Here is a 16,189-nt window from a genome sequence, read left to right on the forward strand (position 1 = left end):
CTCAGCTCAGTGCTACTATAGACAGTGCTTTAGGCATGCTGTGAGTGATGCCAGATGTGAGGTGTAGGATCAGACCGGGAATCAAACCCCAGATGCTCCCCTCCTGGGCTCCAATCCACCCCCCCCCCCCCCCCCCCTTCCCATCCCCCCCTTCCCATCCTCACGTTGAAATACCCCTGAACAGAAATACCTGTAATAGCTTTGACATTTTCACAATGCACCAGCACCCATTGATTACTTATATTGTCGAGTCGGTACAATTTCAAGGGGTAATTTGCATTGTGCGAATGAGCTTAATTAAATCAGTGCTCCGTTAAGTTAGTCACCACCAGTGAGCTCTAATAGAAGTCTTCAGAGAGAGAGACTCACGCTCAACACACAGGGGAACCGCAGAGCCATGACACCATCTACACAATCATCTTTTCCCTTCCTTCTGTTGTGGCTGAAATGTCATGCCGAGCATTACTCGGGTAGAGAAGTGTTTGCGTGCATGTGCACGCTGATTTGTCTCTTTGTACGTGTGTGTGTGTGTGTGTGTGTGTGTGTGTCCTTGTTGGGCTGTGTGCGACATGTGAGGTTCATCATCACTGCTTCTGCCTTGTTTTTATTTCTGTTGGTAGCGACAAATATGACGCACACACATCAAATGCGCATTCTGTTCTTTCTTTCTTTCTTTCTTTCTTTCTTATAGTCTCTCTCTCTCTCTGTTATTAATCAAAGTGTACGCTGTGTGCTGCTGTTGTTGCAGGTTTTCTCACCATATGGTCCCTGGCCCCCCGGGGCCCCACGCCACAGGGATCCCACACCCCGCCATCGTCAATCCACAGGTCAAACACGAGCCACAGCACGAAACTGACCTGATGAACATGTGAGTCCCCCAAACAGTGGCCCTGCTCTGTGATGCATCTACCTTCGCACGCACGCACGCACGCACGCACGCATGCACGCACGCACGCACGCACGCACACACACACACACACACACACACACACACACACACACACACACACACACACATACCACCACAGACACACACACATACCTTTATACAGATGTACAGTATATCGTCACTGTTGGGCAGAAACCTTGTATCTCCAAGTTTCAAATTTGTGCGTCTTTTCGTAAAGTAAAGCCCTGCTTCATCATACAAGACTGTCGCACAAGACTAGTGAAAATAGCAGATCTACAAGCACACAACGCCTCGCGGTGCGAGGCGTTGTGTCCTTGTAGATCGGCTACTTTTACTTGTTTAAATGATTTTTAAAATTATAAATGCAAAATGAACGGCTTTGGACATTTCCACGCGACAACGACAATATACAGTATATAACTCCACAGATACATACATACTGTATGTGTCCCCACAGACATGCACATATACTGTACCTCCCCAGACACAGCACACACTTCCAGGTATTTGTGCACCCATGCACAGCAACAGCAGTACAGTACGTCCCACCTTGGCAGGGCATCGCTGTACAAGCCCCCAGCCAGAGTTCCCTTGTTCAACTTGTGTTGATGTGAGCAGATAAGCAGCACAGGGGCCATGCTGCAGCGATAAGAGGGCCCACGCTTCATTTAGCCCCAGGCATCACAACACACTTAGCCAGCTACCGATACAAGTTCTAGATTGGCTGCCCGGACTAGACTACTTCACAAATTCACCCCCTCCCAGGGGCGTCAATTGGGTATGGCAGGGGTATGCAGCTGCCATACCCTGGGTCCAGGGGGGAAAATAAAAGTTACTTTTAAATATAAATCCATGAATGTCTCTTTGTCTATCTGCGCTGGTTATTTTGTTGTTAAATTACAGTAAAATAACTACAAATGCAAAATTTTACAAAATGTCTCTTTAACAAGGTATTATAATTATATTCTCCACACTTGTATTCTCCCCATCTTGACAAAATGGTATATTCCCAGGTTCTGTAGGTCAGCTGCACAGGTGCAATGCATTATTGTTAATTGTGGTACGTTTACTAACATGCTATGTTTAGCTGCACTTGAAAACCCATTCCAGGCTGCCATATCCAGCCCAAGAAACCGTAGAAATCTGTGTAAAAAAACTGACACTGTTTTCAGACATTGTGAAAATAGCCGATCTCTGCTATTTTCACAATAGAACCGTGTTATCCAAAATGTAATGCCTATTTTCCATGAGGACTCCCATCTTTGCCATACCCTAGCTTTTGCTGAACTGACGCCACTGCCCCCTCCCCAACTGGAGTGGGGAAATGCTCTTGAGTGCCTGGAAGTGGTTATCGCCAATATTTCCATTATGCATGGCCAGCCGTGTTCTGTGAGGTTGTGTTGTGGTATAAAAATGATTATTCAGAAGTAAGCTAGTGAAGAATAGGTCCAAACTCTGTGCATGAGTGCGTGTGAATGTTATGTGGAGACACTTGTCCCACACTTGTCCTACTGCCTCAGTCATCTTCTAGTGCTGACAAGTCATCATATAATTATATGAACATATCTCACAAATCCTAACCGAACTGAGTCTGTGCATGTTGCTGCATAATATGCTTGTGTGCGTGCGTGTATGTGAGCTGTGCACATTTGGTCCTAAGCGATTGCCAATGTGTTGTGGGGGGAAACCGTTTGGTTGCCATTACTGGTGAAGTAATCTCTGTGCTTGAAAGCGTGCGACCGTACGTCCAACTGCTCATGATTAAAGGACCGGGGCCGGGTCCATGGCGTGGCAGCACCCCTCGCACGCAGTCCTGCCATTGGCTGAGAGCTACCAGACCCTTGCCGCTCCCTACTGCCACCATAGCGCCACAACAGACGCCCCACCACCACTCCCCTCCCCTCCCTGTTTCTCTCCTTTTGCCTTTGTCCTTTATTCTGCCTTAGTGCTGTGGATAATTCTCTCTTGCACGTTATCCCTTAGACCACACATTAGAATATAGTATAGAGCCACAAAACTCTTGCCTCGCAACAAGTACGTCACGTACACCAGCTCAGTGGCCTTGTGGTTAGAGTGTCCGCCCTGAGACTGGGAGGCCGGGGGTTCAATTCCCCGGCCGGGTCATACCAAAGACTATAAAAATGGGACCCAATGCCTCCCTGCTTGGCACTCAGCATCAAGGGTTGGATTGGGGGGGTTGATCACCACCAATGGGGGTCCAGGGACTGCAGATGGAAATTAGCCCACAGCGGGCTAAATCTGGCTCATTTACATTGAAGTGAAAACTGACATGTCCATTAATGAGCAAGGTCCCTGTCAAATAAACAGATCTTAACTCTTAACGAGTCCATTCTTTTTGTAATCTTCGACTTTGAAGCGATAACACATTTATTGATTCATTATCTTATTGATGGCACAAAAGTACAGCAGCAACATGTGGTAATAAATAATCAAAAAAACTAAAAGGCAACACATTATTATTATTTTTTGGACAAAACCTTTACCTCCATCCCGGTTGTGTTTTTTGGTATTATTGTTTCAACAGGAAACCCCAACATGAACAGAGAAAGGAGCAGGAGCCCAAAAGACCGCACATCAAGAAACCGCTCAACGCCTTCATGCTCTACATGAAAGAGATGCGTGCCAACGTGGTGGCAGAGTGCACGCTGAAGGAGAGCGCCGCCATCAACCAGATCCTCGGACGAAGGGTAGGCGGCGCATTGTCCTCCTTTTATCCTGATCCTATCCTGAATATGACCAAAGCATGGTTGGGGGAGTGCTTCAGGTAGCCAGTTTATGCCAATATAAATGTATGTATACAGTATAGATCAGGGGTCTTCAACGTTTTCAGGCCAAGGACCTCTTAGCTGAGAAAGAGATGAAGCAGGGACCCCCACAATCTTTTTTCATAGATTCCATATAGTTTCATTGTTTGATAGCACAATCATCATTGCATTTTGCATTCATGTCAATTTGTGTTTTCAGATATTTAACCACTTGAGCCGTCAATACTTAATAAAGTTGACCTTTCACTCTGTACTTGGTCTACTCTTTTTCCCCTCTACAAAACCTCTTTGCCAAAAATAGCTGATCTACAAGCTCAGCTCCTCGCGCTGCAAGGCATTGAGAGCTATTTTTGGCTAAAGTTCTCAGAATATGGACCCTAGGGTTCAAGTGGTTAATATAAAAAAGGAGAGAAAAGAATTCTATCACACAAAACCCTCCAAATCACAAGATTTGGAGGACCCCCTCTAGTGAGTCTGAGGACCCTGTAGGGGTCCCGGACACCCTGTTGAAGACCCTTGGTATAGATAGATTGATTGGAGTAGGTATCTCAGTGCCAACTTAAGGGTTAAGGGTCATGTAGAAGCTGGTGCCCCCCCATCTTTATTCGGGGCCACGTTAGAGTGATCATGTTTAAAGCACAACCACAGGGCATCATGATGGCCTAGTAGTCAGTCAGGGCTCAAAGACAAAGTCCACAAAGTCATGGCTTTGTTGCATGTCACCCCCTCTCTCCATCCCCTCTATCTCTGTCTCCATTGTCTGGTAATGATGCAGTAATGCCTCAGATATATAGCTTGAGGGATCGCTGACCTCTTTGATCCCTACTTGAAGTAGATGGCCAAGAGTTCCCGGTCTTACAGAGATTTGTCACAAGACATAAGTAGGGATGGAACAATATGAAAATTTCATATCACGATTATTGTGACAAAAGAAATCGCGATTTACGATATTATCGCGATAATCAAAATCCGTTATCCTGGGGTGGAACATGTGCCAAAAAAAAATGCAGATCTACAAGCTCACAACGCACACGTTGCGAAGCGTTGTGAACTTCGCCTATTTCGGCTATTTTTTGGCAAAGATATTTGATAGAGAGTGAAAAAAAGACTATCAAGTATGTATGTTATAAGTACCTTTTACCAATAATAGAGGGTTTAAAGGATATGCAGCTCGGCAAATAAAGGTGAATTGAACCCAGTGCATGACGGAGGACGATATCACGATAAATTAAATCTCCACGATACGATTATTGTGAGTGTTTTTTATCACGATAAACGATAATATCGCGCATCGTCCCATCCCTAGACATAAGTTGGTATTATAAATACTCCCCCCCCCCCCCCAAAAAAAGAAAAGAAAAAAGAAAGTAAAGAAAATGCACATCTGTTCAATTACCATGGAGGTTATTTGGCAATGATTATTGTCATAACTATCACCGTAGCGCTGTAACTCTCCTCTGTTACCACAGTACAGTTACAGACCCAGCCTAGCAGTCTTACTGACGTTCAGTCAAATTGGCTTTAATAAAATATGCCTGGATAATGGCATGGTTGGAAATGACAAAATTTGTTCCTTTTGAGGATTGGGGGGGAGAGAAGTGGAACCACAGAGTCCATGTTAAAAGCCTTAACGAACAGGGCTGGCGGCGGAGGCAGCCAGCCACAGCAAAGCCCCAGTTTCTGCGCCGTGCATAGGGGGGTAATGGCTCGCTGACATAGGCTGTATAAAAAAAGGCGCAGCTAAATTGGAACCAGTGTTTTGATATGAAATCAGTTTTCTTTTTTTCCTTCTTGCTCTCCGACTCTTGTGCATGTTAATCTTTTCAGTGTGTTTGTCGCCCCTTGGTTTTTTCCCCCCCTCTCACTTTTTATTATAATTTTGTTTAACACCGATCATTTGGAAGTCAAAAACGCACACGTCCCGTTGGAGTGGAACATGAAAGTGCATGCCAGTAATTGACTGTGTGCTGTTCTTGTCTTCTTCTTCTTTTTTTTTCCTAATCTCCCTTGTACTGAAAACAGTGGCATGCTTTATCTCGGGAAGAGCAAGCTAAGTATTACGAGTTAGCCCGCAAGGAAAGGCAGCTCCACATGCAACTCTACCCCGGCTGGTCCGCCCGAGACAATTATGTAAGTACCAATAGAGCAGACTGGCAGTGTGAAAGAGAGCTGTGTATGTGTTGATCTCATATTGCTTGATCTCTTTGTCTGCTATTGTTGCCATTTGTGTATGTGTTCTGTTTATCTTTTTCTTTGTGTGTGTGTGTGTGTGTGTGTGTGTGTGTGTGTGTGTGTGTGTGTGTGTGTGTGTGTGTGTGTGTGTGCGCGCGCGAGTGTCTGCGTGTGTCTCTTTGTCTGTTAGTGTATGTGTGTGAATTTATGTCGGTCAAATTATTTCTTTGTCTGCACGCCTCGTTCTTAAAATGGCCGAACAATAGTTCCAATACTAATTCATGCTAGCCCGCTCTGTGCTAATGGTCCCCGCGTGTTGGAGGCTCCTTTGTCTCAGCTTAATGTGTAATTCATTGCGCACATCTTCTCTGTCCATGTTGTCATCTCCACCATAATGGAGCTTACCATCATGTGCCACATTATTGGTGCTGGAGTAAAAGAGAAAAGTGCCCTGTAATGCTTATGCTAGTCTTTGATGTGCTGTAATATCAGTTTTTGGAGCTTTTAGACAAACATTAGATTGACCCATAGTGTCAGAAAATTACCATGGCAGAATCACACATACAGCAACATTTTGTTTAGTTTGATTTAAAAATCCATACAAACACAATTCTGTGAGTGTTGTGCATGTCCATGTGTGTGTGTCTATGTTTGTTATTGCATTTGCGTGTGTGAGGCAGTGTATGAGTGTAACTCTGAGAGCATAAAGATGGAACCAAATAGACCCTCACAGGTCTCACTCTGGATTTCACAGTGTGTACTGTGTATGGCAGGGGTTTTCAACCCTTTTCATAAGGTCCATTATTTATTCTCCATTGGAGCCATGGACCACCATTTGATGAGATTTAGCCTCTCAGACCCAAAACTTAGAATATTTTGTTGTCGTGGGTTAAGATTTTGTCCACAATTCCATGCTGTATTGATGTGGTGATAGAGATAACAGGCAAACGTTGATCAAAATAACAATTCTTCTACATTCTGTAATTGCAACGACTTCTTGTAACTTAAAGGGGTATTTCGGTCAAAAACGACTTTCCTACCTTTCAAATGATGATTCGGGAAGCTTCTGGGTTGATCCAGGTGTTGTTTGACCCATAGCAGCATTTTGTTCCATTTTCGATTTTCTCCCCTGCACCCCACGGCTCCAAAACGGCACCTTTTGGGTCGTTCCGTAATCCGGTTATTATTCTCGCTCAAAATTCACTTTTCTCGCTCGGTATCAGTCCCTCATACTGTTGTTAGCATATCCGAGCTACACCAGCTCCTGGTCGCCGCCATGTTTGTTTACAAAAAGCTCAACTCTGAACTCAGGCCAACTAGAGAAACACTGGGAAATCCGATCACGCGATACAAAACGGGATTTCCCAGTGTTTCTTTAAGTAATAATTTAACTCTTAAGAGCGTAAATGAAACTACAGTCCATTTGGTTTCACTCTCAAGAGTTAAAGATCTATAAGGGTCTATTTGGTTACCAACTCTCCATCATTTGACTGGGGACCACCTGGAACCCCCTCAAGGACCACTGGTGGTCCCCGGACCAGTGGTTAAAAACCACTGGTGTTTGGGAATCAGAAGGTCACCAGTTAAGTCCGGTCCGCCCAGTATATGTGTCGATGTGTCGACCCAGAACAGCTAGCCGACTGAACGCTCACCATGGCATGACCATCTGAGCAGCAATCAGTTGGGTGATGCTGCGACTGGGATTATTAAAGGTCTACGTAGCTGAATGTGTGTGTAGGTGTGTGTTAGTGTTTGTGTGTGTGTGAGGCGTATGTAAGAAACTGTGAATGCCTGCCCTTTTTACCTAAAAGTGTGTGGCTCCAGCACTCACGTTCACTCCACCACCACCCACGTGCTTTGTGGTGTTTATCTGCCTCCCCTCGGACAGCCAGCAGCATCTCTCCCTCCTTCTGTACCTCTGACCAACCTGCTGCCAAACACCGCCACACACCGGGAGGAGGGGGCCTCACCAACGCTCCCAATGGAGATGAATCTAGCTTATTATGCTTATCGTCGTTGTCGGGTGGAAACCTTGTATCTCTCAAGTTTCACATTTGTACGTTCTTTCGCAAAGTAAAGCCTTGCTTCATCATACAAGGTCGTCGCACAAAAGTAGTGAAACCAGCAGATCTACAAGCACACAACGCCTCGCACCGCGAGGCGTTGTGTGCTATTTCGACTATTTTCGCTAGTTTAATCATTTTTAAAATGATAAATGCAAAACGAACGGTTTTGGACATACAAGGTTTTCATCCGACAACGACATTATTTATGTTTTCTTTTCATTTTGACGGACTGTAGGAAGACTGCAGGGGATACTTTGTTGAAAATATAGCAGACCTACAAGCTCACAATCACAGCATTGCAGATTCTTTTTGAGCGATTTTCGCTATTTCTTTAAATCTAGAAAAAAGAAAAACAAATAGTGATGCCAGGTTGAAAGTGGTTAACATGCAGGCCAACTTCAAAGGACAGTGGTGCGTCATATACATATCCCTGTCTGACTCTGCACCCTGCTCCCCGTGCTCTCTCTCTCTCTCTCTCTCTCTCTCTCTCTCTCTCTCTCTCTCACGTCCTCTCCCTCATCCTCTCCTTTCTCTCTCCCTGTTCTGTATCCCCCACTCTCCTCTCCTCTCCTTCTCCCTGGTCTCCCATCTCATCTCCCTTCTCCTGTTCTGCACTCTCTTTCCCTCTCCCCGTCTGCCACAGTGGTGGAAGGCAGATTAGCCCATGAATAAGTGGATTAGCAGACTTTGCAGTGGGAAACCAACGTGCTTCTCATATTTGACTAGAGCGACTGTTAACGGCGCTATCTATACCTATAGTCTCACCCCCAGGGATTTAACGTAAGCTATAAAATACATACACACTTCTTTTTAACACACACACCACCACCACTAGTGAGCAGGAAAATATTATGCCCATCATTGCCAGAGTGTTATAATACTGTTGAGTGTGTGTGTTTTTTTTAAATTGATCTTCTTATTAATACTTGCTGTGAAGAGAACGTAAAGCGTGGAAGGGCATCGGTTTGGGTGGTAGTGGTGAAATTATACACCACAAAATACTTGTGAAAGAGAAGCATTTTTGTGTCTTCTTTTTGTTGAAATTCTATACAGAGAATGTTTTTTTTACAACTATCAGGAGTATTGGTATAGTTGCACAAGCTCTTTGACAACATAATTACTAAAGTGGTTGCCGTTGTCACCTATCTTGAGCACCTAGTACCGTATTTTCCGGACTATAAGGCGCACTTAAAAGCCTTTAATTTTCTCAAAAAACTACAGTGCGCCTTATAGTCCAGTGCGCCTTATATATGGATCATTCATTGACATTGACATTCCCTTTAGCACAGCTCCATCTGTTGGATGCATAACGCAACGGTAGCGTCTATTATGTGCGCCTTATAGTCAGGTGCGCCTTATATATGAAAACAGTTTGAAAATAGACCATTCATTGACAGTGCGCCTTATAGTCAGGTGCGCCTTATAGTCCAGAAAATACTGTAAGTATAGTAGTACTAACATGCGCACACACACAGGTTTTGGGAAACATTTTTAGAAAGGACATTATAAAGTCTCCCAAGATGTTTTTGAAGAGGACAGAATGCACATCTGGGTTGGTACACCTCCCTCCTCTCTGCGTGGCGATTGGCTGCTGGGTCGGAGTTTGGAGGATGCTGGTTGGCTGCCTGTTCAGGGGATGAGTGAACATGGCAAAACAAGCAGCAGGAACTATGAGAGTGGTCTAGTGAGGGTGAGTGCTGGAGCCACACTTTAAGCGTTCCCCTGGATATTTTCTAGGGAAAGAAGAAGAAACGGAAGAGGGAGAAGATCCAGGAGCCGGCTGCAGGTAACCACACCTCTTCCTATCTCTCTTCCTTTCTCATGCACTTCCTTTCTCTCTCTGTTTTGAGGTGATTGCCGCCATCAGCGCTCACTGGCTGTCAGTAGACTTGTGTTTGTTGATATATATTCCCCCTAACATACAGTACACACCTGCCACGTAGCTATGAAAAAGGCTTATCCAAATCTAATCTCTCATTAACTTAATTGTAGACTGACACAATAACGACAAAAAACAGGCACGCTTCACTTCTGATAAGATCACACGTGCACATAAAACACACACGCATGCACGCACAGTCACACACATACGCCAAATTGACTCAATAGCAACAGCCCTAGTAGAGAGTTTGTCTACATACAGTCTACTACCGGTATGTCTACTGTCTACTATGCAGTCACCATTGTCAGTTTGTCACTCAACCAGCATTCTCACAACAGCCCTCCTCAAACCCTCCATCCATTTGTATAGTACTCAATCTCATCTCATCCCTCTCGGTCAACACATTACACCTACTTTAGGATTAGTCTGTCCGTCTGACTTGGCTACCTGTCTGTCCTGGGGCTATGCGCTCTTATTTGCCCGCCTGCCATAGCACAGTGTATCTTTCTGCTGACCCTACCATTTTAGCCCCCTCTCTCTCAACACCGCAGACTGTAATCCTTTCCGTTTATAAGTCCTAATATATAAATAAGTTCAGAGTTCAGACACAAGAATAAATTACATCCAGTGATAAATACACAAGAATAACTTCGTTGCAATGCTTAGGTCAAAAGGACGAGCTTAAATTGCTATGCAGTCCTGACTCGACAAAGTGTTAAAGATGTAATCTTCTGCAGGTACAGGCCAGAGAATGAAAACGGCGTACATCTGAGAAAAAAAAAAATGGTAAGACAAACCCCCCTCTCCCCGTCTGTCCACTCTGTCCCCATTACTCCTCCTGCTCAACTCTGTCCCTGTCTGGTGCTGTTCAGTCTATGTCAAGTCTTTTCTTTTAAACTGGTAAACACAGAGTGGAGAGTGTGCACTCACAGACTAATCCTAAAAGCAGGTCCACCCTAACCTCACCATAGCCATTGTGTGACTCGTGTCCAAGGCTGGGAAGAGGGATTGTGCTTTGTGTCACTGTCTGTTTGTCTGCTCAAAGGGGCCCAACACAGCATGTGTTTGGATCGTGTGTGTGTGTGTGTGTGTGTGTGTGTGTGTGTGTGTGTGTGTGTGTGTGTGTGTGTGTGTGTGTGTGTGTGTGTGTGTGCGTGCGCGTGTGCGTGCGTGTGCGTGCGTGTGTGTGCGTGCGTGTGTGCTAGTTTCAGCAAATCATGTGCATTGAAAATTCTCCTGAAATATTTCTTGCTAGCTCCTTTTGGTGTAGGTGAAGGCCTAATAGATCTCTCAACCCCATAGGGATGGACTATGTAAGGACAAGGCATGTTGTGCCTGTCAGAAAAGAATGCAAAATGTGGAGGCTAATATGGATTCCTGAGTCCTCTGAGTACTCTTGGTAGTATCTTCATCAACTTCAGAGGGTCAGCTTTATTGTCACATCACATGTTTACAGATGTAAAGAAGCGGGTGAAATAATGTTTTCGTTCAAGCTCCATTTGTATTTTTTCAGGAAAGGGAAGAAGAAAAGAGATAGAAGGAAGAGCAAAATAAAAGATAAAAACATACATATAATTTAGTAATAGAAAAGAACAACAACATTGCAGCAAATACAGAGATGTGCAAATAAGGTCCAGTAATAGAACAGTAACAGATACTGTATAGGACATAGACCTTTGTGCAAATAACAAGCCCCAAGTGCAGGTGAGATATAAATGAAAGTACTGTAGTTGCATACGTAAAGTAATCCACATAAGGAAAGTAGTCTTCATAACGTCGTTGTCGGGTGGAAACCTCGTATCTCCAAGTTTCAAATTTGTACGTTCGCAAAGTAAAGCCCTGCTTCATCGTACAAGGCCGTCACACAAAAGTAGTGAAAACAGCAGATCTACAAGCACACAACGGCGTTGTGTGCTTGTAGATCGGCTGTTTTCACTAGTTTAAATCATTTTAAAATGAAAAATGCAAAAGAAACGGTTTTGGACATACAAGGTTTTCACCCGAGAACGACGATAAGGAACATCAACATAATCCACATGAAGGTCCGCATGTCCAGCAATCCAACATTCAGTGTGCCAGTGGGCGACAGGCAGTGCTCAGGGCTTGTTCAACAGTCTAATGACAGCCAGTTGGAAACTTTTCAGAAATCTGGTGGTATGACTCTTGATACAGCGGTAGAGCTTGTCTGGCCGTGGTCGTAGTTGCGATGTAAACAGATTGTGGCTGGGGTGACGATTGTCCTTGAGCTTTTACTACTGTACACACTGCTTCTCACATAATCTTGGAGGTAGGGGAACTCACCTCCCACAATGCACTGGACTGGACCACCCTCTGTAGGACTTTCCGGGCAGTTCCAATACCAGGAAGTGACGCAGCCTGACAGGACATTCTCGATGGAACTGTTGTAGAACAACTTGAGAATGCGGAGGCCCACTCCGAACTACAGTTGCTGCTGAGCGTTTTTCTACCACATGCGTGGTGTGTGTGCCCCAGTTGAGGTCCTCCTTTCTGTGTATGCTGAGGAACTTGAACTTGAACCTTTCCACTGCAGTGCTGTCGGTAAAGATAGGGGCTGTGTTCTGCCAGTGACTTTGTCCCCTCTAGACAGACTCATCTTAGTTGAGAATCTGGCAAATCAATAATGGATGTTATATATTAATATGATGTCTCTTGCCAACAGGTAAACAGAAAGCAGCACTCTCTGTTAGCAGTGAGTTTGTTTTAAGACTTAGAAAGTTAATGAGATGCTGCAACTGTAACACCAATTCACAGTATTGTTATTATGAAGGAGTCTACACCTTATAACAAAGGCACCTTGTGGTCTCATTTACAAATTACAAGTGGTACATTGCTCGCTATGCACACTGTTGATATGATAAGAAGTCAGGTGTCACTGAAGCGCAAATTCTAAATGTGGGCCCGTCCTCTTTCTCCTGTGTGTTTTCATGTTGCTCAATGTTCTTTCTCTCTCACTTTGTCATTCTCCAGCTTTCTCTCTCTCCGTCCTTTTCTATCCCTCCTCGGATGCCTCTTTCTCATTCGCTGTGTCTCTGACTCTGAGGGGAGTCCGCTAGCATCCTGTTATTCCGCTCTTCGCTTCCGTTAAAAGCGGGTACAAAGCCTGGCAGATGTGACAAATCTTGTGGTCTTAGAAAATCAAACCACCAACCCCACGGACAAAGGCTCTCTGCCTGATCGATTCCTGGCCCAGCATCTCTCTCTCTCTCTCTCTCTCTCTCTCTCTCTCTCTCTCTATCTCGCCTCGTAACAATTCCTCCAATCAAACCGCCTTTCTTTCTCCCTCTCTGTCCCTTCTTGTTTGCTCTTTCTCTTTTTTCCAGCCCATAAAGCCGGTTTATCAAATGCGTTAAAGAGAGCGAGAGGAAGAGCCCTCAAAAGCACTTTATCTGTGATCCAATAATTAGCGGAGCCTCGGCGTGCCAGGGACGGATGGACACCCAGCCTGATTCTCAGTGACAGCCTTAAAGCTAATATGCATAATACCAAGAAGGATCCTGCCACCACCTCCCCTTACCCCCCTACCCCCACTCCCACTACCCGTCCCTGAACCCACAGCCTGCAATTTATGCAGATCCCCCCCCCAAAAAAAAGAGCTGGATTGAGGTTTCCTCAGTTTAGACACACAAAAACATTCACATTTTGTTCAAAAGAACCTATATAATTTTTTTTGCCCCTTGTCTCTAAACACATCTTGTCTAGCATGTTATTATGTGAGTTGATTTATTGACATTGATTGTACAAAAAATTCAAAACTATTATCTTTTACTATAGTGTTTGTATTAGGTTCACACTTTGTGTTTGTGAAGATTTTTGCCCCTACATCCATCCATAGTGAAGATCTGCCAGCATAATAAACTAGAACAAAAGTAGTTGGGCTGAGCTGTGTTTTCAAGGCTTCTTGTCGATTCTCTTTGTTGTCGGGGTCATGTCAAACAACTGAGGCACCCCGACACGCAGCTGGCCCGTGCCACAGTCACACAGATCTGCTCTGATGAGACATTGAGACAAGCTTTCTATCTCCTCCTCGCCTCCCTACATCAACTCCATAGAACCCTTCTTACACACTCCACCGACTCCATACTAGGGATGGGACGATAAGCGATATTATCGTATATCGTGATAAAAAACACTCACGATAATCGTATCGTGGAGATTTAATTTATCGTGATATCATCCTCCATCATGCACTTGGATCAATCCACCTTTTATTTTCCGAGCTGCATATCCAGTACCACTTAAACCCCCTATAATTGGTAAAAGGTTCTTATAATATACGTACTTGATACAGTCCTTTTTTCACTCTCTATCAAATGTCTTTGCCAAAAAATAAATGTTCCGGCCCAGGATAATGGATTTTGATTATCGCGATAATATCGCAAATCGCAATTTCTTTTGTCACAATAATCGTGATATGAAATTTTCATATCGTCCCATCCCTACTCCATACGCCTCCCCTCAGCCCCTCTCTGCCTTACCTGGACCACTTATCTGCCATTAAGCAAGAGAAGGTGATTTAACTCCAGTCCTCAGGTTCCAGAGAACAGCTGGGTTTCATAGTTGTACAGTAATTGTTGACTATTTTAGACCTGGATTGCCAGGTGAATATGACTTAACTACTTTGTAAAGCGTTTGTATCCAGGACAGGATGTGAGAATGTAGACGGTTAGAGAAGGTTAGAGGAGGAAAACCCTAACCTTCCCGCATCATGTACGAGTCATTACTCTGTTTACAAAGTATCTTATGGCATGAAAGTACAACACATGGCTTACTAATGAAGTTATGAGTCACCTCAAGATGGTTAGAAGTGAATAAGAATACATTCTTGACCGTAGAGTCACCCATGTTCTCAACATGACGGACCGATACATTTCAGGTTAGCAGTTTTCTTCCAAAGGGACGCGATATGAAGGAACCTCTGCATGTCTTCTCTCTTTCCAAACCCGCTTCTCCTTTTGTTTTTCTTCCTCCCTGGCTGTTGGGTCTTTTGTCTGGACTAAGCCCTCTGATTCATAGCCCTTTGAGATGGTTATCTGACCAGGGACACACACACACACACACACACACACACACACACACACACACACACACACACACACACACACACACACACACACACACACACACACACACACACACACACACACACACACACACACCCCCTCCAGGCTTTCAGATTCTTTTCCAGCTGCTGTACACTTCTCACACAGGGGTACAGAGACGTCCCGATAAACAAAGGTGGCTTGTTAATCTGGCTGGCGTGAGCCACGGGATTAGCAAACAGTCATAAAACGAAAACTCTGTGTGTGTGTGTGTGCATGTGACTCATCTTGCGGCAATTCCTAGCCTTTTGTTGGTGTTAGAAACAGGATTCTACAATAACACAATGGTATAAATTGAACTTGCCCATGTGTCCCATAGTTTTCACAATGAGTTTTCATCTCTACTGTTCCTACACTCACCCTCATAACCTCTCCTCGCGCCCCCACACATACACACACACACACACACACACACACACACACACACACACACACACACACACACACACACACACACACACACACATGCTTGCTCTATCCAAATTCATTATCCCTATACATCCTTTGCTCTTTATTATTTTACAGCTGGGCCCTACAATGGCCTTTAAGCAGTAAGGTTTGGTGGCACCCTTTGATGTGTGTGTGCATACGGTTCAGCCAACCGCTGTGTGAATGGAGTGTTACCGTTCAGTAAGGATCATTTCTGAATATCCTGCTGCCTCCACCACACCATGAAAGACAGCGCTTGTTCTCTCTCTCTCTCTCTCTCTCTCTCTCTCTCTCGCTCTCTCATTCTCTCTCTCTCTCTCCTCTCTCTCTCTCTCTCTCTCTCTCTCTCTCTCTCTCCCCTCCCTCTGCCTGCCCCGTCGCGGCTCCCTCTGATGTGTGCAGGCAAGAAGTCAGCTGTCAGGACACTGATGAGCGAGGGAGGGAGGGAGGAGGGCGAGAGGGAAGGAAAGAGTGTAAGGATGAAGAGAAAGTCCCGTCTGCTAGTTTTTATTTTTTTCCTTAAATCAAGCACTATCTGTCCCTACATTGCCCTCCTCCGTCTGTCTGTCCGTCCCTCTCTATCTTCTCTCACCCTTATCACTCAACGGTAAATAATCCAACATACAGTATAAGTGTGTACAGGCTATCTGCACATTTATTAAGTGACAATTTAATCTTTTTAATACCAAACTGGCAAATATTAAGTAAAAAAGAGGCGAACATTGTGAAAATAGCCGATTTACAAGCTCACAACGCCTCGCAGCTTGTAGTTCGGCTATTTTCACGATATTCATCTTTGGAACTGAGTAACACTAAATGTAATA

The 16,189-nt window shown here is 44.6% G+C and overlaps 1 protein-coding gene across 3 annotated transcripts in view; it reads left to right on the forward strand.

Moving 5' to 3' along the window:
• The window catches only part of lef1 (lymphoid enhancer-binding factor 1), a gene marked incomplete at both ends in the record, with an annotated part of 69,446 nt that overhangs the window by 43,750 nt on the left and 9,507 nt on the right, over window positions 1-16,189 (forward strand). For 2 of the 3 annotated variants that reach the window (XM_080721391.1, XM_080721392.1), the window contains 4 exons: window positions 749-868; window positions 3,456-3,618; window positions 5,719-5,826; window positions 9,672-9,720. In XM_080721391.1, coding sequence (XP_080577517.1) covers window positions 749-868; window positions 3,456-3,618; window positions 5,719-5,826; window positions 9,672-9,720 — 440 coding nt within the window. Of the gene's footprint in view, window positions 1-748; window positions 869-3,455; window positions 3,619-5,718; window positions 5,827-9,671; window positions 9,721-10,553; window positions 10,589-16,189 lie in introns of those variants that run through there. The other variant, XM_080721393.1, reaches the window with a different exon arrangement.

The sequence above is a fragment of the Nannobrachium achirus genome (assembly GCF_963921795.1).
Source record: "Nannobrachium achirus genome assembly, chromosome: 3".
In the NCBI taxonomy this organism is placed as follows: domain Eukaryota; kingdom Metazoa; phylum Chordata; class Actinopteri; order Myctophiformes; family Myctophidae; genus Nannobrachium; species Nannobrachium achirus.